Source organism: Grampus griseus (assembly GCF_964374135.1).
Source record: "Grampus griseus genome assembly, chromosome: 17".
In the NCBI taxonomy this organism is placed as follows: Eukaryota; Metazoa; Chordata; class Mammalia; order Artiodactyla; family Delphinidae; genus Grampus; species Grampus griseus.
In genome coordinates, this window is record NC_139011.1 from 58,744,815 (window position 1) to 58,768,882 (window position 24,068).

At 39.2% G+C, this 24,068-nt stretch overlaps 1 protein-coding gene across 1 annotated transcript in view; it reads right to left on the reverse strand.

Moving 5' to 3' along the window:
* Window positions 1–516: 516 nt before the first annotated feature.
* STMN2 (stathmin 2) overlaps window positions 517–24,068 on the reverse strand; it is a 52,059-nt gene continuing 28,507 nt past the window's right edge. The window contains exons 3-5 of the mRNA XM_082674470.1: window positions 20,977–21,149; window positions 10,146–10,337; window positions 517–1,869 (exon numbers count right to left, since the gene is read on the reverse strand). Of these exons, the coding sequence (XP_082530596.1) occupies window positions 1,810–1,869; window positions 10,146–10,337; window positions 20,977–21,149 (425 nt within the window). The 3' untranslated portion in view covers window positions 517–1,809. The remainder of the gene's footprint in view (window positions 1,870–10,145; window positions 10,338–20,976; window positions 21,150–24,068) is intronic.

The following is a 24,068-nucleotide window of genomic DNA, read 5'->3' on the forward strand; positions in this document are numbered from 1 at the left end:
TTCTGCTAAAACTGGATGTGGTTCCTTTGGTCCTGCAGTATCCATCTGGGTCATTGACACGCCCCCGCTGTGTCCGTGTGTGCAGTGTGTTTATTGGCAGTGCAAAATTCGGCAGTATGGCAGGGAAATCACATTTTAACAGGCTGGGGAAGGTGTCCTGTGGCCGCGTGGGAGAACGTGAGGCGGTGCCAGAAAGCTTCCAAGCTCTTTGAGAAGGGCTCTCTCCTGCAGAATCATCAGTCTAAACCTGTGGTATCTCCTTCAATTTTGAATGTTTTTTAAGGGGAACAGATTGAAGCCCTCTCCTGCTGTGTTGGACTGTCAGAGGGAGAGAGAAAAGTGATGCTTCCTGCTGCTCCAGAAGGGAAGTGAATCAGCAGGGCCCTGGTTTCCTTCAAACTCTAATTACTGTCTTTGCTTCTGAGATTGCCTAAGGCAACGGCCACCCTTTTAAAATCTGAACTCCAGGGTCTGACACACGGAGGGGCAAGAGAACAGACCAAACCTGTATTAGTTCACAGAACTCCAATTCTTTATTAATCACAGCTTGCTCACAATGACATACAGGAAAATAGCACTAATGAAGAGTAAATATGCAGGCAGCAACCTTCGGGAGTTGGGAGTTGGGGGAGAAACGACTTCAAAACTGCGATAGGTACTTATGGTGGGTATCTGTTGATTCTCTCAGTTGGCACAAACGCCCTGCTTAGCCCCCTTGACTGCGTCAGCCCTCATAGATGGAGTAATATATATAAATATTTTTTTAAATAGGCAGGATTGCCTCACACTGGGGAAGAAAGACCAGCTTAAGTGAAAGTCCGCAGTGTTTTTGATTTTGTTTGCGTGTGTGTTTGAATGCAACAATCAGCTCACAGTTTCCAAGTGGAAAAATATTCAGTAGCATCATGTACTTGTACTATAGGTAAGAGCTTAAAATGAACATCATCAATCATGGCATCCACAAATAAGCCACCTGACACATTAATTCATTCCATCAAAAGAACTTAAACTAGAGAATAAGCCCACTTCATGAAAAGCGATTTCACGGCTGCTTGAACCATCTGGGTTAGGATCTGTGTTCAGCACTTTAAAAGGTTCAGCTTTTTGCTTCTACCCAGATTGATCTCAGATCTGTCTTTTTCGTCCATCCCTTTCTAAAGCCAAAGCACATTTGTAGCACATAATCCAGTAGAAGCAGAAGTAAATGCTACGAGTAGTGGTTTTTCTTAGCCTGGTTTTGTAGTTCTTAGGCAGTCAGTAGATTATGAGCGGACAAATGTGGTGATTTGTGTGGAGTTGTAATACCTGTGATCTAGGTATGGTCTCAGTCAAGTTCAGAGATTACCAAGCTGTCTAGGTCAGTAGGCAATGGTGGGTTTCTAGCACCAAAGACTGTCTATTGACCTCATTTTTCTGTTGGAATGAAAAGGGCAGGGAATGGAGTCAGACATGGGGAGCTTCAAAAAGAACAGACCTAGCAAATTCATTTGAGTGGAAAGACACAACATCAAAAGCCTGTTACAGGACATGTAAGATTATGAAATAACTTGCATAATGCAATACTTGTATTTTTTAACAAAAATGTAAGTATTTACAAAATAAGATCCAAGGTATTTTTTAAACATCAAGCAAAACATTCTGCAAAGAGACCGCATTGATTTTTTTTTTATTTTTGATTCTGTTTTTTGTTTTTTATAATGAGTTCTTTTTAAACCATGTCATACATTTCCCATACTGATATCGCATGATCCATTATAATATAGGCAGGGGGATTTACTAATGGTGGGGCGTGCCATACCCTCCGTCGCTTCAGCCAGACAGTTCGACCTGGAGTTCCTTGTTCCTGCGCACCTCCGCAGCATGCCTCTCCTGAAAAACACCGAAGGGAGACGAGACATCAGGAGCCTCGCCTGGTCCACAGAGAATTAGGAGGCCCCGCCCACTAATTTGGCTACTATGCGCTTGACTGGAAGTAACCCCCTTTAGCGTCTACCTTTAGGAAATGTTCTCATTTCAAAGAAAGGAAAACGTGGAACCCAATAAGGGTCACATTACAGAAGATCATAGAAGACTAATAGTGTCTAAAAAACTTGTATCACTGTATTCGATTAAAACGATGAACAAAAGATCATATGATTAAGAGAAGTTAAAAATTTTTAAAAATTTTTTGATTAAGAGAATTTCGACTATTAGGACTACTGTATAAATCCAGAGAATAGCAATACAATATCATCCTGTCTTCTCTATAATTTTGAACGGTGTTTTTCCTTTTCCCTAACATTTTAAGGGCTTTATAGTTGCCAGTGGACATTTTGGGAGGATGAGATGCAGGAACAAGACTTGTTGTATACTTCCTAAATTCTTAACCCCTTAGTCAAGGGCTTTCAAAACTTGAGTCCAAATGACCTCTCCAGTCTTAGCCTCCACCCTTCTCCTACGCCTGCTTGATTTCTCGGTTTAACGGAATTGTCTTTTTTTTTTTTTTTTTTGCGGTACGCGGGCCTCTCACTGTTGTGGCCTCTCCCGTTGCGGAGCACAGGCTCTGGACGCACAGGCTCAGCGGCCATGGCTCACGGGCACAGCCGCTCCGCGGCATGTGGGATCTTCCCGGACCGAGGCACGAACCCGTGTCCCCTGCATCGGCAGGCGGACTCTTAACCACTGCGCCACCAGGGAAGCCCCGGAATTATCTTTTCATGCACTTTTCAATGCTGGAGATTCCAAGTCTTCCAGTTCCAACCACCAGGATAGTAAACAGACTCTTTAATCCCTGTAGTGGTTGTCTCTTTCTCCGTGAAGACTTTCATGAGACTGAAAACGATCTCACTTTCCATTTGAAAACCTGCATTAATCTTCCCTTTTTATGTGGCAGCCGTTTTATTCTAACTTGTGCTTTGGTCATTTCTGTTCTTATCTCATCAGCTCTCTTAGGCAGATGCTTACTTAGAAGCTCGCTGAGGGCCAGGGCTGCATTTTCTCACTTTTGTTGCACTTGCAGGGCCCAGCAGGTTCTCTTGCACATAGTGCATGATCAATAGATGTTTATTTACGTGAGGATCTGGGGCACTAAACTTGATTTGGGAACTAAACTCTCTGAGAAGGGAGCTGATAGGAAAGGTGGAATTCTATTTTTAGTGCACAGTTCTGCCTTGGATGACTATAAGCACAGGGTCTTGCCTATCATAGGTGATAAATACGTGGGTGTTCAATTGAAACTGAATTTTTAAAATATTAATTGTTATTAGTATTATTTATTTTTCTATTTAGAATATTATTTATATTGCTATTTTACTCCCCTGAAGCTCCAGAAATTTCTTGTGGCTCTATAGCAGGGGTCCCCAACCCCCAGGCCACAGACAGGTACTGGTCCGTGGCCTGTTAGGAACCGGGCTGCACAGCAGGAAGCGAGCAGTGAGAGAGCGAGCGAAGCTTCATCTGTATTTACAGCCGCTCCCCATGGCTTGAGTTACCGCCTGAGCTCTGCCTTCTGTCGTATCAGCGGCGGCATTAGATTCTCATAGGAGCGCGAACCCTACTGTGAACTGCGCATGCGAGGGATCTAGGTTGTGCGCTCCGTATGAGAATCTAACGCCTGATGATATGAGGTGGAGCTGAGGCAGTGATGCTAGCGCTCGGCAGCTACTGCAAATACAGATTATCGTTAGCAGAGAGGTTTGACTGCAGAGACCATAATAAATCAACTGCTTGCAGACTCATATCAAAACCCTATGAGTGAGTGGCAAGTGACAGTTAAGCTGCATCTTACAGAGTAGACTGGACATAAGCAACACACTTCGGGTGTCTCTGTCTCCCATCACCCCCAGATGGAACCATCTAGTTGTAGGAAAACAAGTTCAGGGCTCCCACTGATTCTGCATTATGGTGAGTTGTATAATTATTTCATTATATATTACAAGGTAATAATAATAGAAATAAAGTGCACAATAAATGTAATGCACTCGAATCATCCCCAAACCATTCTCCAGCCCCCGCCCTGGGTCTGTGGAAAAATTGTCTTCCACGAAACCAGTCCCTGGTGACAAAATGTTGGGGACTGCTGCTCTATAGATTCCTTTAGTTCAGAGGCAATGATCTTGACCAGCTATAAAGTAAATCTTATCATGAAGCTCTATTAATCTCAAGTAGTCTCTGCTTATAGGTTCCTTATAATACTAAGCATTTATTAGGCACTTAATATGTACCAGTTCTGCATAGGTACAGATTTTACCTGTATTCATTCCCTTGATCCTCGAAACAATCCTGTGATGGAGGCTCTATTCTGGTGCCCATTTTACAGATGAAGAAACTGAGGCACAGAAAGGCTAAGTCACTTGCCCAAGATCACAAAATTAAGAAGCAGCAGAGCTGAGACTCCAACCCAGGGAGCCTGGCTATACAGCCCCCATTCAACCACTGCTATGTAGCCTCAATGTGAACGTGAGGAGAAAATTTTATAGTTGTATGGAAAAATGTGTCTTTTCAAATGTAGGTTCTGGGAGAGGAAGGCATGTACAGCCCTACGTTTCCTTCAAAGATACAGAGTTAGAGTAAACAGGAAGTTGATTCTAGAGAAAGAGTTTAAAAGCAATTTTATTTAATTGGTTTAAATGAGTTTTTTGTCTGTATTCAAAAGCCATGAAGAGAAGAGGGAAAAAACATGTATAGAGAAATCATGTCCTGTCTGGAAATGTCACAGGGGAACTAGCATGAATGCAGCTGACTCTTCTTTCTTTTTGTTCTGCTATGGTGAGGAAAAAGATGCCATAAAATCTTTTTCTCATGCAGAAACTAATTAGTAAGACCTGAGCTCTGACAAAAATTGAGAGAAAGCCCAGACCATCACTATGTTAGGAAAGAAAACCAGCCTCAGGTCTAAAGATTCATATAAACTCAAATGTGTAATATAACAGGAAAGATTATAATCAGTACTATTAGGCTACTTTGGAGCACACTTCTTATTCAGCTCAAAATTAGTTGCAAAGAAATGGATTTTGCCACAGGAAAGAAGAAATATAATCTGTGAGCTTGAGATAACATGAAAAAAAAAAGGAAATTTAAATAAATGCTGAGCTTCTGGGAAAAATATTGTTTATTTTCAGGCATGCTAGTAAATCTATTATTTGAAAACCTTACATTCAAATCATCAAATATATACTCAAAATTGTAATGTGATTTCGTATAAAAATGTGGGAGAATCAAAGGCAGATAGGCAGGGGGCGTGTAATTTTCAACATAGTCTGTTTTTTTTTTTTTTAATCAGCAAAATGTTGGCAATTGTCAGACCTTGAGTAAGAGGTTACTGAGGAAGTTGTGATGCTCTGAGAAAGTGCATCAAAAGGTCAAGTCTATTCTTTGATAATATTCATTTCATTATTGAGCTTCTAATATTTGCCAGGCACTGTCAGACACGCTGGGTTAGACAGAGTGAAGCAGATCTAAATTTACAATGTTCTCTACAACTTACCCCCTTGCTCCCATCAATATAATAGTGCTTAAGCGCTTGTATGCAACTATTCTTTTGATATGCAAAAATGTGTAAGAGATGGTTTTAGGAAAAAATTCTGATTCTTGGAGAAAATGTGATTAGAGAGATTTCTGTACTGGAAGCGAAGAAATATGAGGTCTTTCTTTTACTTTACCTTTCAATATCCCCTTCACCTCACTAGGTATCAAATCTAAACAAAAGACTTGAACTAGATGACTTAGGGTATCAATTCCAATCCATGAAATCCTATTATATGAGTATTTAAATGCAAGATGAGATTCAACATCATCAGACTCCTTCTTTTTACTAATAGCTATGAGCTTGCAATGCAAAAGAGGGGTCAGGAGTGAGTCAGGAGTGCCGCAAAGCACATTTTCATACATGAAGATGACATTGGTCATGGGAGCATATCAACATCCAATGCCGCTGCCAAGTCTGCTTACTGTGCAGTGTTTTAGGATGGCCAAAGTTACAGCTTTAGCTTAGAATAAAAGTTTGGAGTCAAAAAGACATGGGTTCAAACCGAGACTCTGCGATCTGCTTAGCTTTGTGATCTTGGCCAAACGGCTTAACCTCTCTAAGGACCAGGTTCCTTAGATGCAAAATGGGGATGATAACAGTATTTCCTTCTAGGGCTGTAACTTGGATTAAATTCCATAGCACGTGTCAAATGCCTGGCCTACAGTGAGAAATCAGTGAAAGCTAGTTTAATCCTCTTTTCCCTTTCATTTTTCATTTATCAGACATATTCCATAGGAAATAGTTACACAAATAGCATTCGTGAATCAGAATGATAAAGAAAAAAAGTCACATGAGAAGCATGAAAGGTTACAACAGACGGAAATTGATAATGGTTGAAATCTCTATCTAAAGAGTTATATATCATCAAAATCATCTCTTAGAAAAAGAATCACAGAATGTTACTCCCTGAAGAAAAAACATTTTTTATCCTTTCTATATCCAGATTATTTTGCCTATGTCTTTAGCCCTCATGCAATTAAAAAAAAAGGAAACTGTAAATCACAGCTAATGTGATATAGGTGTGGCTAACACAAGGAAAAAGAAGGACATGGAACTCCAATTTACTGATCCACTTCTCAGACAGGTCCTGGTCCACATTCAAAGGGTGTAATTAGAAGTACATTTAAATGTTTGATGTTAAAGTTATATGTTTAATGAATGTATCTATGGTCAAAATGATTATACATGCTTTAACTGATTTTTCAAAACTAGCTGTTCACTACAGTTCCTGGTTGGGTTTGACAAGAGAGCTGCTACAACCCAGGGCTCCAAATGGGTCAGGTGGTGGATTTTCTGTGGGATACTGTCTAGTGGGTTAGGGGAAGAAGCACACGTGGGGGAAGGAGAACGTGTCTCTTATCCTTTCTGTATGGCGAGAATAGGTGTTGCCTCTCTCTCTGTCTGTCTTTTTCTATTTTTTAGAAATAGAAACTCCAAGAATAAGAACATTTTTAATTTTACTGCAGGGTCAGTCATAATCCGCAGTGTAGTCATAGACTACAATTTTGAGCCCTGAGCATGACTATTCATGTCACTCAATTTGAGTGACTGAAACAGGTCAGACTAATGCAGGTCTTTGTGGCACAGGCATCTTTTTGCTCACACCCTCTTCATTTGATTCTTTTCTATATGATAAGTTGGAGTGTTGAGATGAAGTGCTAAGGAAACAGAAACGGAAATTTAAAAACAGTGTAACATTCAAAATTGTACTGAGCACAAAGCTAATATGTGTCATGTGTTCAGTAAATGTATCATCATCATTACAACTACATTTATTATCATTAATAATAAATGAATGATTAATAAACTAATAATCATAGGATATGTTCTCATATAGGAGATAGTAGAAATTGTGAGAGGCATGAGGAATCCTGGGAATAGAATAGAGAGAAAAGAGAGATCATGAGCTGAATTATGTATGTACGTATGTATGTATGTATGTATGTATTCAAAAATATTTGTTGAGTTCTTCCACATTCTAGGCACTGTGTGTTCAGTGGTGAACAATATAGACACAGTACCTGCCCACATACTACTCACATGTTAGTGTTTTTATATTTTTATAGGTGCTCATTTATTCAAGAAATGAATAGTAATATATGTTAAAAAAAAGAGTGTAACATTATTGTTGAAGGAAGAAAGAACATGTTTACGGAACAAAAAATCAAAAAGATTTAAATATCATTTATGACAACATAACAGAACATATTTAAGAAGGCTTTAGCTCAGTGCTTTTCAACCCTGGCTAAATATGAGTGCTTATGGGTAAGCTTTAAAAATGCTGATCTCTGGGTTCCGCCCCAGACAGCTACATCAGAAGCTCTCATTTTAAAGAGCTCTTCAGTAAGTTCTAAAGTGCAACTGGGATTGATTTTGCTTTAGGCTTTCAGTCTTATCTAAAGGCTTTGTGCTAACATGGCTGGGACTCTGACAGGTCTGTGGGAATTCATCAGTGAATGACACTGAGGATACCATCGTAGCCACCATCGAGGGACATGCTCTGCTCAAATGCTCAGTTCGATTAACTGAGAAGGAGGGGGACTGAGGGCTGGGTGGTAGGCAGATTGCTGCAAAAGCTCACGTGGAATTGTATCACATCTCTTGGCTAATCGGTAGGGCCAGTGAGGGCTGTCAAAATGGTGGGCACTTAGTGTGGTCGCCTGATGACTATCTCACTAATAGATGTCATTTCAGTAATAATCACCTTTTGACGTGGGAGATTCCAGAAAAGCTTATATCGGCAGTTTCATGCACTTTCAGCGTAATTATTATTATTGATCCTCTTTTTAATTTCTAACTTCATTGCAGTAATTTCATTCAGAAAAAGTCACAATAAAAAACTAACTTTGTCTTATTTTAGGAAGAAGCATAGTAGTTTTAGTACATACAAACACATATACCATATGTCAACAAAAAATCTACAATGTTCTTAAAATACATCAAATGGAAGTAAAGTTAGTATGCTCTAAGGAGTATCTCCACTTTACTGAGAAGATAACAGATCTTGGCTGTCACTGGTCAAAGATTCTATTAGATTTGAAAAGTGTCTCTTTAGCTATGGAATACCAGGGAAAATGTGGCCCTAGAAATGATGTGGGCTGCATCACTCAGCACAGGATAAAATGCTGTCAGTTGAGATTTACATCAGAAAAAGCTACAAACCGCTAGTTCTCAAACCTGACTGCATACTGGAATCATCTGGAGAGTTAAAAAAAATATATGGATGCCTGGGTCCCACCCCTGGAGAGTCTGCAGCTTGATGCCAGGAATATTAAGCATTCCACAGGTTGATTATTTCCAGGACAAACTGTATGTATGCATGTATGTACGTATGTACGCATGTATGTACGTATGTACGCATGTATGCAGACATGCAAGTGTGTATGCAAGTATGTATGCATGGAGGGAGGAGACCAATTCTGGGTGAGAGTGAGAAGAGAAAAAAAGGAGCTGGCCAGAGGGGTGGGTGAAGAAAAATACAGAGAGAGAAATAAATTGCCCATTAAAATCCAGCACTTCTGGAAATAATAGTTAAATATGCAAATTTTATGAACTATTTTACAACTGAAATCAAGAAGGATCTGCTGTGTGTTTGACTATGTGTAATTTTAAAAAACAGTAATGCTCCTGGATAGCCTTGGATTGATATGTCTTTTTTTAATTTAATTTTATTTTTTTTAAATTTTATTTTATTTATAAGCAGGTTCTTATTAGTTATCTATTTTATACATATCAGTGTACATATGTGAATCCCAATCTCCCAATTCACCCCACCACTTGGATTGATATAAATCTTGCACTGGATATTAAAGGTCTAATTGCCAATCCTGGAATAAAATCAGCATGCCCCATTCCTAGCAATGCCATTTGCTTTCATTTTTTTAGGGCCTAGGATGAGAGATGAAGGTTGATTCACAATTATCCTGAGTAAAAGATACAGTGGTTCTGAGAGAATAATTTCTAGAGGATTTCCGGGGCTGTTCATCCTGACTGATGGGAATAGTTATATGTTCAGGTTGGTGAGAAGAAAGGCACCAGGAAATTGAAGGCACCAGAAAACTGAGTAAATGAAGTTCCCCTACTAGCTTTTAGTGTAGATTTTCCTACATGGAGAGAATGGGTTTTCCGCTGTTCATAAATATTCTGTCCTTTTCTGACAAATGTTTTTCCAAATGTATGGAAATATGTCCAAATATATTTTGACAAAACTTTTACATATTTATTATATATTAATTATTAGACTAAATATTAAATTTATTATTTTACTATATATTGTCTTTTATTACTGATTGTATGAAATAGTTAATATTTCCAATTTAATATTTTTCCAGTAGATGGGTTCCTAAGATTTGTACCGAAGTCTGTTATACATTTGAAAAGCAGGAATCAGCCTCCCTCAAACTATTCACCATTGGAAAAATCTGACAGAATTCCAGCTTTAAGTCCTACTCTCATTCTTCAACCATATTGCAGTGTCCACTAAGGCCATGCTACCCCGGGAAACCCTGCCCATGGGGTTAGGTGCCTTATGCACCCGCAGCAGAGATTGATTAAGTCTCTGGTGCCTGGGCATTTGAGAGTTCATCTGGCCGTGTTGCATACGAATGTGTGCATCTGCTCAGGACTCTGTTATGATTACCTTTTCCTGCAGACGTTCAATAATAGCAGCTAGATTAGCCTCACGGTTTTCCTTAATTTGTTCCATCTTCAGGATCAGCTTCTCCTCTGCCATTTTGCTGAAGTTGTTGTTCTCCTCCAAAGCCTTCTGGAGGACCTCTCGCTCGTGTTCCCGCTTCTCTGCCAATTGTTTCAGCACCTGAGCCTCCTGAGACTGGGGAAGAAAAACATATCCATCTTAGTATCACCCAGACACAAACCTGGTGGAATAATGGTCCACTGATTCAAAACAGCATTCTTTTCAAATGAATAGTACTTCTAGCCTTGAGCACTGTTGTCAATTCCCTGCTCATCTGCGTGCCTTAGAATTCTCTATAGAATGTGCTGAGTGGGGAAATGTAGTGAGCTGAATTTTCAGCTGTGAGTTTTTTGGACAGATTGTTCTAGAAGAAGAAGCATTTTACCCTCCTGGTAGAGTTTTTGTTTTCATAAGTTGCTGCTAAGCATTTATGCAACAGGGAATGCTGTAATTAATCACCTGATGGCAACATCCTTGGAAGCCTGAGGAAAATAGGTGAGGATTGGGGCACGTTCCCATCTTTTTCCTGCCTCATTGTTTTTGATCAGTTGTAGGCTGGGCCCTGCAATGAGCCTTTCAACTTTCCCCCAATTGTTAAATCCACTTTCTCATTTTATTCCATGCCCACCTCTGCTCTTTTTTTTTTTCCATGCACCAAATTCTCTTAGGAGACTTTGGGAACAGTGCAAACTCCATCTCCATATGGCCACAGACAACAGAAAGTCCTTTTCCGGCCCCATCTTGAATATGCCAAGGCCGCCCAGGTCACCTGTGAAACCCTGTACTTGCTCAGTGATTACAGCAGAAACATCAGAAACCTGTGTACCCCACTCCTGCACGTCCCACACATTTTTGCACACCGTAATTCTCCTGCAGCATCAGGAGGCTATACGGTTCTTTATGTTAACAGTCAGAGGGGTGCTTGATAATTATGCCGAGGCCCGGTATCCACCCGCGAGACTCTGACTCTGCAGTTCTTTGGTAAGACCCAGGAAGCTATATTTTTCATAAGCAGCCCTAGTGATTGTAATGCAGGCAGTTCACAGCCTACGTTTTGAAAAATGCACTGGCATGCGCTTTGGCATCAGGTCTGTGTTTAAGTGCTAACTGGGTCAATGACCCTGGATATATTAACATCTTTCCACATTCACCTTCTCCTCCAATTATGCAGCTAAGAGCAGTCTTACCCAATACTGAACTATCCAGGTTTAAGACTAAATTATTACACATCCATAGTTCCTGGGTAGTTCCTTGGGATCAGCTGGTCCTCTGAGGTGAGGCTTCAGAGGATTCATTGTAAATGTGAATATCTAAACAATGGTAGATCAAACAAACATTTCATGGGCTAAATATTGGTTACCATTAAAAACATTAATAGGAAGATATTTCAGTTGACGGCAGTGGTCGTGGGCCCTTACTGGAGAGATTGTGATGTATAAACAATACGAAGTCTGACAGGGAAAGAAACTTTTCTTTAGATAAAATTCTACAGGAATGGTAAAATCAGACAGCCTTAAGAGTCTTTGTTGATGTGGTTATTCTGAAGTTTATCAGGAATATGTCTAGTGACTCACTGGAGATTAAACAGACAGTTCTGGGAACCAGCCCCACTTCTTGTTTTAACCCCGTAATCGTTTCACTGACATCTTTAGTGGACCCATTTCATTCTTGCTTTGTTATAGCTTGCAAAAAATCTACTATGAAAAATGATAAAATGTTAACACAAAGTAAGTTCAAGATCAAATGGAGCCTTTCTGGAAAAAACATGACAAAATATTTTCTAGTTTATTCATCCTCCTGCCTCTAGGTGGGGCTACTGGTAAAACATCCTACATGGATTTTGCTTATCTACTGCTACCGGGACTACTGAATCGTGACACAGGGAAAGAGAGACTGACAAAAGGTGTGTGTGTGTTTAAAGTTTCTCTCTGAGAAAAGTCTTCACGAAATCATTTTTTTGGCATATGCATAAAGATAGTAGCTATCTCGTAGGACTATTTGTCAGCATCAAATGAAATAATATTTGCTAGGGATTCAGCACAGTGTCTAATATGGAGGAAGTTAGTACTGAGCAAACGGCAGTCATTATTATTGAAAGGAAAACTCAAAACACTTGTGACAGGAGAGGACGGCAATTGAACCTCCTGCTACACCTAAGCTCAGATGCAGAATCTTGGTTATCTCACGTGTGCAGGATATCTGTTCACATTCCTTTAGTTATGGACGGTGAGCAGATTCAGGGGTCCTCGTGGTTGGTGACAGTCAGCCCTTCCTTAACTCCGTCCTCTCCACCAGCACACGTACACTGAATGGGGCTGTACTGCTAAGAATTTTCACGGTTAAGGAAGCACCACAAAGAAGTAAGAGGAAATGACTTTGATCTTTCATTTCAGAAAGTTCAATTCAATTTACGTAACCTAAGTCCAGAAAACTTTTTGAGGGAGAGAAGTCTGGGTTATCACAAAACAAGGGTGCAATGTGTCCAAGAATTATGGATAAGATTGGGGCCTTAGGTGTCTCTTGTCATGGGCAGAAAACGGTGGGGCAGCTTCAGGAAACCAAAGAACACCAAATCAATCAAAATAAAGCAAAACAAAATTTTTCAAAATCCTCTACAGCAGTGCTTTTAGATTGTATTCCTCGTAAGACATGGTCCATCAGCCAAGGCTGCTGAAGCCAGTAGATACGTGAACTTTCTGCTCGGTATGTTAGTAAGTTCCTTTCCCCGCCTCTTTCTCCCACAGATCAGTGCTTCCAGCACTGCCCTGGATAGGATCTACCTGGATTTTTCTGTGGCCCTTTCTCGCAGAGTTACCGTGGATAGTTGTCCAGAAGCAACTGCGTCGTTTTTAATTTTCAGATGCTCAAATTAACTTTGGCACTTTGTGAAATCGTGTTGTAACTTGATGTTTATATTTGTGCTCTTAATTTTCTTTTGTGAAAGAGCCGAAACCAGTCGGGAGACAGCAGGGGAATAGGATTGAGAAGGGAAGGCCTTGGCATTGAAAGGGTAATAGAGCAATACATTCCTTTTCAGATCTCTTGCCTTGGTGGGACACATTTGGTCTGTGTGAACACAGACTCCCTCGGGGGCCCATAATCACGAAAGGAGGGAGGCCTATTGCATTTGTGGAGTGTGGCATTTGGCTCAGTTCGAAATGCCTCAATGAATGGCGTTAGTACTTTTGCAGCCACTGGGGCTAAATGAGATTACCCAGCCTAGGTGTCAAGTGCATTCCTTTAGCACAATTAATGGGGTGAAACAGAAACAGAAGGCAGTACAGAACGTTCTCACGTGAGGCCGCTGCTCAATGATGAAGACCTGCCTAACTGGGCCAGGCCACCCTTCAGGGCCACTCCATGGAGCCTTTCCTTACGCACTGGTAGGGATTGTTATAACCACCATTGCCTCAGCTCATGCATTAGTAGGATCTAATAATTATATATGTTTCAAATATTTAAAGCTCAAGTCCATGCAAAAAAAATACAGGATGAGAAGTTGATTATGGAAAGAATTCCTCACCAAGAAAATACGTCTGCCTCCCTGTTTTGATTCTTCCTCATACGTACTCAACTCTTAAATTCTTCCATGGAGTTAACAGCCCTGAGGGCTTTGACCTCAGTTCCTAGGGTCTCTGGAACTCCACTGCTTCAGAGAGTCATAATTCTTCTTCCTTCTTACATAGCCTGGCCTCCAGATATCACCACCTATAACCTCTAACTTAGTTCCTGGGGAGAAATTGATTCTATGAATACAGCTTTAATCCCCCCAGTCACAGCCTCACGGGTCCTGATTCTAATATTTCTATCAATAAGCAAATAAGTATTTTATCCAGAAAACTGCCTTAAAACAGAAAATGAGTGTGAGGATGTGATATATAAAAGTAGAAGCATTTTCCTTCATTTCGGTCGGAGTAAAGTTTTTGCTACGTGGTCGAATAGGTATTCTTACTTTATGCCTTGTTTGGGCAGATTAGCAGAAAGGAATCTTGATCGACTTATAGGGAGGCTGGAGAGGTGGGATTTGCTAAACGTTGTTAAAACTAAATTGTTTAAGGGAAAAGGATCTGACCACGGAGGAGCATTTCTGAATAGCATGTACCTAATGTGGAAGGTCACTGAAATGCGGAAATAGAAAATGAGGGCATGATTCAGGTATAATGCGAATGTCAAGGCAAAGTATTTATAGAGCTAAGACATCCAGCATGATGTTCTGGAAGATGAAGAATATCTCCATCTTGCTATTGTAATAGCAGAGCCACAAGGATGGTGAACACCTATTCTGGGCATAAATTTCCTCACACTGAACTCAGTATCACTGAAATAATTACAAGAGACATACGTGAAGGGAAAAATAATGAGATGGTGAGAAGAATTATTGTACATTTAGGAACACTTTAACTATATAATTTTCCAAAGAGGTTCATTACCATTTCTTATATTACTGAGTATAAGCATTTAATTACTGTATAATGAAATGGAAGATAAATTTGAGTTAAGTGGTATAATAAAACTCATTTTACTTTGTGTACACAGAGGAGATTTAAGACTATATTTTAGATAGTGCTAGTTTTTATTTCTATGTGTTCTGAAGTATACACGTTTTTACCTCTATTTTCTTTTAAAGTGTTTTTTTTGATATGGACCATTTTTAAAGTCTTTATTGAATTTGTTACAATATTGCTTCTGTTTTACGTTTTGGTTTTTTGGCCGCGAGGCATGTGGGATCTTAGCTCCCTGACCAGGGGTCGAACCCTCACCCTGCATTGGAAGGTGAAGCCTTAACCACTAGACTGCCGGGAGGTCCCCATACCTCTCTATTTCTTGTCCCTTTTCATCATTTGGATATATTTCTTGCCTTCTAGAACCATTTATCAGACGCTAGATCTCCTAGTACCTAAGTGCTTTTACGGTAGTAGGTTAGATGATGTGTCTCTAATTATTTGCTTTACTGTTAACAAAGAAAATACATTATTAACCCAGCTAAAGTCACAAATGAAGCCTTGTTAAATATGATGATTGAGTATAATTATGTAAAACAAAAGGGTTTAAAATTCACTATGTGTTGAAGACTCAGAAGTATAATAAGAAATCTAAAATGAGTGAAATCTAAACACCTTTAGAATGAGTCCTTCTGCCAGAGTCTGTAGTGCATTTACTGTGGTTACCTCCTAGGAAAAGAATCACGGGGGTGCTCTTCACACACAGGGAGAGTCTGTGGACCATATGTCACATTCTCTAAGGAGCAGAACGCTTCCTGAATGTTGAATTGTGAATAATCCAGCACTTTAGCTCATAATCATTGCTATACAAACCATCCCTCTTTTACTGGATTCGACTTTAGTTGCCATCTACAATGTGAGATGCCGACAAATGGAAAAGGTAAGTCTATCATGTTTGGTGACAAATGGTCCACTTCGAGGCCATATTATTAAAAATAACCAACACAGATTTCTTTCGGAGGTTCGATGACTTTGGAGTTGATGGTGCCAGTATTGTCAGTATGCCAATTATAGTTTACTGGAGTGGTTTGAATAACTTTCTTTTTAATTTAATTGATTTTAGCATGAGATTTTATCAATATCATTCAATTCCTTAAGTTTTCGTCATTTTTTTTAAGAATACTAATTTTTTCAAGCCACTTTTAGTTGGGATGAACTATTTATATATCTGTTACCTATCAAACCACCTTTGTAATTTGATAACTAATATTTTAAAATGTTTAAAAATATTTATGAAATGTATTATACAGTAACATTTCAGCATCTGTGTTAATGAGAAGCTTTCTTTATGAAATCATGAGTTTGCTAGATCATCATCTCTGTGAGGTTGGAATTGGATGTGTTTTTACACGATAATAGCTGACACTTTCACAGCGCTTGTGATATGGAATAACTCTTTTAATTCTCACCATAACTCCAGGATGTAGGTCCTATTGTTAGTCTCATTTTACAGATGGATAAAATAAGACATAGTGAGATTAGGGACTTGCCCAAGGTCACACAGCTATTAAGTGGCGAAACCAGACTTTGATCACAGACATTCTCTTAACCATGTGTTCTTAACCACTATGCTTTTAAAGATGTTCTTAAACACTGTGCTTGTCTTGCCATATCACATAATTTATTGTCCAAACTGGGATACTTACGAGATTGAGATAATAATGATAACCAAACAGTAGGAATAAGCTGGGGTTGTCCTGGGCCAGCTGGAATGTATGGTTGGCTTAGCTCTGCTGCCTCTCACTAAATAAATGTTTGTTGAATGAATAAATGGATAGATGGATAGATGGATGGATAACCGAAGAGTTCATATCATTTCATCCACATGGGTAAGCTGCTGTATGGAAACTTTAATTTCAAATAATGAGCTTCAAATCTGACCTCATGAGGTAATGTGGTCTCATGGAGGTGAATACTGATTCTCGGAGATAATCAAAGAAGGAAGAAAAAAATCAGAAAAAGGACTTATTCCTTTTATAATAATCTTCTACAACTGATCAATGGAGCATTAATTCTGGTTCAAAGGAGCCTAACGGAGGAGCATTTAACGTAGTGATCAGATGGTCAGTGCTGCAATAGTATCAACAGATGGAGTGAGGAATTGGGGAAACTGCCAAAACATCGAACACAAAGTGAATTGGAGCCCACACGGAGATGAGTCAGTGACAGCCCTCCAGCTCTAGATCCAGCAGGCTCCAGCAGCACGGCCGAGGTAGGTCACTGCTTCCCAGACATGATCTCTAAACTCAGGTCCCAGAAGCAAGTCTTTCAAGGGTACTAATGGACGGGGAGGGGTCTCATAAACTTTTTGTTTTAAAAGCCCTATCAGGAGCCATATTTCATCTCTGTGAAATACCTCTGTGTCTATCTTAATCCTTACTTTGAGTTAGAATTATGTTAATTTAGTGAGAGAATGCTTATTTTATGATTATCAAAAATATTAATTGGCAGTTATAGATGCTTTGATTATAACCATGACAAGAGGAATTGATTAATACTTATTTAAATGTATTATGTTTGGTAGGCGGAATCTTTACAAACTTTTAGCTTGTAGGAAAGGAAATGGAACCAGGGCAATATAAGTGCTGCCGGTCACTCGGCTAGGTTGGACATCTGAGTATTTCTGAAAGCCTTTAGTGACTCCTCATTTCTTAGATAAAATAGAGTTTGAATACCTAACCTAGCATTGAAGGTCCTCCACAATCTCACCTCACTACTCCCTACCCAAGGCCACTAGCCCAAACTACTGGTCTACCCACTGCCCTGAAAACACACTTTCTGCACTCTCACCTCTGGGTATCCTTAGTTCTGGAACAATTCTCTACATCTAGCACACTTTCATGTCTTCTCTATTTATCTAACACTATTTATTTTTCTAGTCACCCAGCTTTTTAAAGTAGATATTTCTCTGAACAGAGGCTGTGATTCACAAGGAGTGAAATGGTTTCATCTTCCCAATGAACTTCTTTTTCATTTGAATTCAGAGGCCTTAAAAATGCTACCTCTAGGGCTTCCCTGGTAGCACAGTGGTTGAGAGTCTGCCTGCCGATGCAGGGGACACAGGTTCGTGCCCCGGTCCGGGAAGATCCCACATGCCGCGGAGCGGCTGGGCCCGTGAGACATGGCCGCTGAGCCTGCGCGTTCGGAGCCTGTGCTCCGCAACGGGAGAGGCCACAACAGCGAGAGGCCCGCGTACCGCTAAAAAGAAAAAAAAAAGCCTCTAACCTCAGTTCCTACCTCAGTCTCCCCTTGCTCCTTCTGCTCCCACCATACTGTCCTCTGTGTTATCTCTCGAATAGTCCTAGCATACTCCTACCTCAGGGCCTTTGCACTTGCTGTTCTCTTTACTTCAAACTCTGTCCCCCAGAGAAGAGTCCCATGGCTCACTCCTTACCTTCTTGCCTTCTTTTCAAATGTTTTCCCTCACTATCTTCATGCTTCTTTTCAAATGTTCTCATATTCAAGAGGCCTTTTCTGACCACCCCATATGAATAGCACTTTTCGCCCCAGAACTACCAATTCTCTTTGTCCTGCTTTATTTAGTACCATCTTACTGGGTTGAGCATGTGACCTGGCACAGGTCACTGAGACTCAATTCTAAAACTTCTGTTAGAACTATTAGGAAAGAGAAGCTCTCTTTCTGCTGGAGTTGCTAATTTGTGAGAAAAATAATTTGAGACTGACTGAAACAAAAAATAGTTGGTACTGAGACCAATTAGTTGCAGAAATAAATGATAAATGTAAAAAGAAATATTGAGCTCCTGGATCAAGCTGTTTTTGAAGCTGTAACCACTCTGAGGATTTTAGTTCCATACCCTCTTTTTGCTTCATTTAGTTGAGTTGGGTTTTGGTTATATGCATATCCTCACTTAGATAGTTACTGAGATATATGCACTTGCTAAAGGCTCTTTAAAGAGAATTAAAGAAGTTAAAGAATTCTCTTTAAAGAGAATTAACAGTTCTTCAAATGAGTGCTAATTAAGTCAGTACAACCCAATAGAAAAAAATCAATTAATGATTTCTTAAGCTGTCACTTTCTGTTAATTAGTTGTATTTTCTTCTAATTAAAACCCTAGTACCTGGACATAATCTATATAATGATTTTTTTGAAAATTTTAGTAAGAGCAGAAATGTGACGGAATACTGATTTTAAAGGGCTCCAAAGAATATTTTTCCTGGGTGTCGCAATGCTGGATTATTACATTTGTAAATGTCTTTTAGCCACGTGGCCAATTTCTAGTTAAATTCAATGGTTTAAATGTGTAATTGTTGATAATTTATTGTTGTCAGAGTACATGAATTTTACCAGAATCAGTAATTGGTTAACTCAGGGAATTTTATGAGAACATCCAGTTAATTTTGATCATCTCTGTGTTCTTTTTCTTTTAATAATTTCCTTCAAATTAAATATACCAGCAACATTCTGAACTATGATGTTGAATTTTCATCTTTAATTTTCAATTTCAGGTCAGTTACTGACTTCTATTCAAGTCATGGCATCTCCATATGTCAACCTATGACCTCCACTTACAACTGTTAGCTATAAGATGCCAATGCTTCGGTGAGAACTTAAATTACCTTGACTGTAACATGCTGTCTACTATTGTAGTTAGTTATTCATATTTGTTGGCGACAGTCTCGAAGGACTGTAACTCTGAATACGTTAATTCAGTTTTACTATGAGAAGAAAGCTATAAATGACAACAAAAAAATGATAAATATTTCTAAAGCAACTTCCTGTATGTCTGCTTGGGTTAGTAGCTTAGTTTCCTTCCTTTGAAATCCAAATTTATAACAACAGTAATTGGTCAAATACAATAAATAATATGTAAAGAAATACTCACTGGACGCAAAGAGAACTTCACCTGAGTAAAAACTGAAATTGTGATCAGAAAGTTACACAATATAAGAAGATTTTCCAACCACAAAGATGAAAACAAAAAGTATTTTTGGTTCAGAAAACTTAATCTAGGATTTATAATCTCTGAGCCTTATTATTTGATGCTATAGTTATGTATGTACATATGTGTGAGTGTGTGTGTGTGTGTGCATGTAGATATATATAAACACATATACATACACACACATTTGGGTTTGTTCTGCACTCCCTGTTAGAGAATTCAGTCTTTAGGAGAAGGACTATTTTCCTTTTCTTTGTAAGTATCCAACATAGAAGTGTTTAATGTATTGGCTAACTTTTTATAAACATCTAAATAAAATTTAAAAATTATTATAAATGCAGAGTTTCCATTTAAATCATGAGACCTTGCATGGAGCATATTCTTAGTGACTACATGATTCTAAAAATATATCATGATAAAGTCAGTGGAAAATACAACATAGGAATGAATTACCTGCAGTAATTCATTTGGGTTAATCAAGAGCGTCTCGATGGGATGAACTCCCGTAATCACACAGCTGATACGCACATATTCAGACATAACTTCTGTCTCTATGTATACAGTCTTAGGGATTTCTGTATGCCCTCCATTTTTAATACCCTTGGCTTTTCTTATTCAGCTGATTGTGGAAAATTAAAGATTTAGCTTTAAGAAAAAGCTCTTTACAAACAAGGACCAATGGAAAAAAGAAAAAAATGCTATCAAGGCTTAGAAATAGGTAAAGGAAGATACTCATATATTCCCGAGAGGGTTCTGATCTTGGATGAACCAACTTCAAGGACAGGGAGTGAGGCCTTGGGGACAGGGGCAAGCTTCTGGCCCTTACCCTGGGGTGAACCGTGTTTCTGGGCAGGAAATATCTCAGAGGGAGTATCTGGTGCTTTCTAGTTCCGAGGAAAACCATGTAATATGCTTTGGGGCAGGACGCAGAGTCTGAGAGCGAGGACTCACCACTTGGGCACCTCTCTCCACCACAACCCCTGGAGTTACAGTACCTAAGGCTGTGCTTTCTTGACAGCAAGGATAGGCTAAGGCAGGGAGGCTTTTATCAAAATGGGTCCAAGATGGGGGGAGGGCACTAGGGCACTGAAGTTCTTTCAGTGTCTGAGATGTTTGGTTTTAACTAGCCTCAAAGCAACAGTTTTTACTTGAAGTAGCCTGGATCTATGTCTAGAAGACCTACATGTGCAGGTTCAGGCATCATTGTCTCCTGGAACTTCTGATGGAAGTGTGTGTGTGTGTGTGTGTGTGTGTGTGTGTGTGTGTGTGTGTGTGAAAGTGGAGGGGTTGGGGAGGAGAAGGGAGAGAGAAGAGGAGAGAGAGAAGGCAAGGAAAAGAGAGCAGAATTTAAAAACCTATGGAAAAAGTTACCTTTCTTCTTTCCTCTGCAGCCTCCAGTTTCTTCTGGATCTCCTCCAGGGACAGATCTTTCTTCTTGGGAGAAGCTAAAGTTCGTGGGGCTTCTGAGATAGGAGATGGTGGCTTTAAGATCAGCTCAAAAGCCTGGCCGGAGGCACGTTTGTTGATTTGCTTCACTTCCATATCTGAGAGATGAATATTTGAGAAGGTTAAGCACACAGAACACAGGCATGGGTTTACTAAAATACTTTGAATTCTGGCAATTAAAAGTAGCCTTGTTATTCTGGCAAAGATGAGTAAAATGCTGCATAGGATCATTTACTCTACATCGTTTGAACATATAAGATCTCTTTCTTTCGTATAATTATAGATATATTTTAACTGGATAAATATTTACAGTGTGGGGAAATTCAATAATGTCCATAGGGAGTTGAATCATGGTAGACATGCCCAGAAAAAAATAGCCTGAATCGATTTTGAACTAACTTTATTTTCCTTTTGAATAAATATGAGCCTCATATGAAAACCAAGGAGCACAGATTTAGATTTATTTATTGTTTTGGAAATTAGCATAGCTGGAAACATTTTCAGATTACATAATGAGGAAAATAACCAAGTCCTCCAGTTCTCACACCTAATCCTGTGGTTAGAAATCACAGGAGCTGTGTTGGAACCGAGGTAGCTCCCTGAATGGTTGGAAATACCTGCAGCAGTCAAGGCTCATGTGCAAAGGCATCCTGCTGGTTCCTGGTTTGCCCTTCAGTGTGTCTGTTGATCTGAGTCATCAAGCAGTGTAATGTCCACTCTGGGGAGGACACTGTGATGGGGGTCCCTGTCTTCAAGGTGCTTATAGTCTAATGAAGACAATAAGACAGGGTACCATGGTAATCTCTTTGCTTCTACTTTGTTGGTACTTAGAATGTCCTTCTTCATCATCCCTCAGCTGTAGACAGGAACCGGGGGAAGAGGCATTGTAGTAGGGGAGGGAGGGGACAACTTCTGCTGATCTAATATATACACTCTGTACATTTTAAAACTATTTAAACTCAATAGCTGCATAATATGCATAGTAATTAAATGAGCAGAAACCTGAAAATGCATAATATAATTTACAATGTAATAAATTATAATGTAAAATAATAATTTATAATGTAAAATAATATCATTTATAATATAAAATAGAGTGATAGCTAGCACCTGCTAGGATATTAGTGTAATTACACAACTTACAGCTTAGTAAAATATACTGATTTTTAAAAGCTCATTGGACAGCTCTAACTTTTAGATGACTGTTTTTTATTTTGAACCCCAGACTACACCCCTCTCATTTCGGCCCCCCAGTCCTTGCTTTGTCCTCTAAACCCACCCAAAGTCAGGCCAGTCTCTGTTGTGCATCACGATAGTATTTGAAAAGAGTTATGATTTTCCATTTCAAATTTTTTCCCCAGTCTAAAGCATCCTCAGTGTCCTAAAGTGACACGGTTTCTAGATCTTTACTACTGCATCACTCCCTAACCTCACAGAGCTCACTAATTTATTAATGTCCCTTGAAAATTGTGGCAACCAAGCTGGCCAGGTCTCCAGGCTAGTTCTGACTAGAGCAGAGCAGAGAAGAATTATAAATTAGCTTCCATTAACGTTCTTTTAGCAGCCTGGTTAGTGCACTTTCAGTTTGTGGTCAGGTAAGACCCCAGGTGAACAGGAACTGACCTTACTCACTTAGATCTGTGAATGCTAACAGATCATATAGACAAAGTCAATTCAGTAAGTATGTTAAAAATGATGTGGCTTTTTTCACAAATGTAAAAATATTTTAAATCTTCCTGAAGGCATCCAAATTTGTACTTGTATCTTAAGTACAATTCTATAAAAAGTGTGTAAATTTATGGAAAAGGATTTCAAGAGAACAGAGGCAAATAAAAATCACTTATTTGATGAGGTGATGGGATTTTAAATGGATAGAGTTAGAGACACTGAAATCAGAACTGCCTGTATTTGCATCCAAAGAGTAAGCCCTGCTTACTAGGGTGTGATACTGGGAAGGTTAATTCACTTCTTTAAGCTTTCATTTCCTCATCTGAAAGATGGAGATAAAAGGCACCTTTCTCATAAGACTGTTGTGAAGATTAAAAGATGAAGGATACTTGTCCAAATTAATCAAATTATATACATTAAATATGTGCAGTGATTTGTAAGTTACCTCAATACAGCTGTTAAAAAAACTAAATTGTAAAGGTGTTCCAAAAAAAAGATATAAAGGATACTCAATGTAAAGCACGGGCCATAGCACTTAGTGTTTATAAATGTAAATAATAATAATAATTAATTCTTGTGATAATATTTGTCTACAATAAACACTTCACATTATTACCTAATATAGAAAGAGAAGACAAGGTTAAAGACATTGGGAATTTGAAATTCTCTACCAGTTCTTTTAGGAAGCAGTTCATGAGCTATGTTGAATTGTCTATTTGACTTCTAAGGCTCAGCTTATATATAACCTTTGATTTTCGTTTCCCTCTCTCCAGTCCCTAAGAGGGCAGAAACCATCCCTGTCTTCTGTGTCCTACAAGTAAATGCTGCCTTAGCAAATAATCACACTGTGTTCCACTTACTGGTTATTCGTATGCTGTAATTCTCTTCTGCTAGGCCATGAGTGCCTTGAAGAAGAGGCCTGAGCTGTATTCATCACTGGAGCCTCAGTGACAACACATGGTGAGATACAGTCTCAGAAGAAACATAGCTGGATTACTAGTCACAGCCACATTTAGCAGATTAAGGATAGGACCAGTGTATTTGTTGACTGAATGAACTTATACGAAGTAGGCGTGGGACCTGCATTCTAAAGAGAGTTTTGATTGGAAACCAAAATCTTTTTGCGTGGAAGACATTTCCTTGTGAAACAGTTAATTCATATTTGTGATGCTTGTGTCATGGCAGAATCAGTTTGAAAGAAAAACATCTTTGAGTCCTGGAATATTTTCAAGATATAGAAGGGGTTAACTGCCATAGATCCTTTCACCTTACCTTTAATGTATTTCCTTATACATGTGGAAAAGAAAATCGTTGTGAGCCAAACAGGTAGCCAGATATGCCTCAGCTTT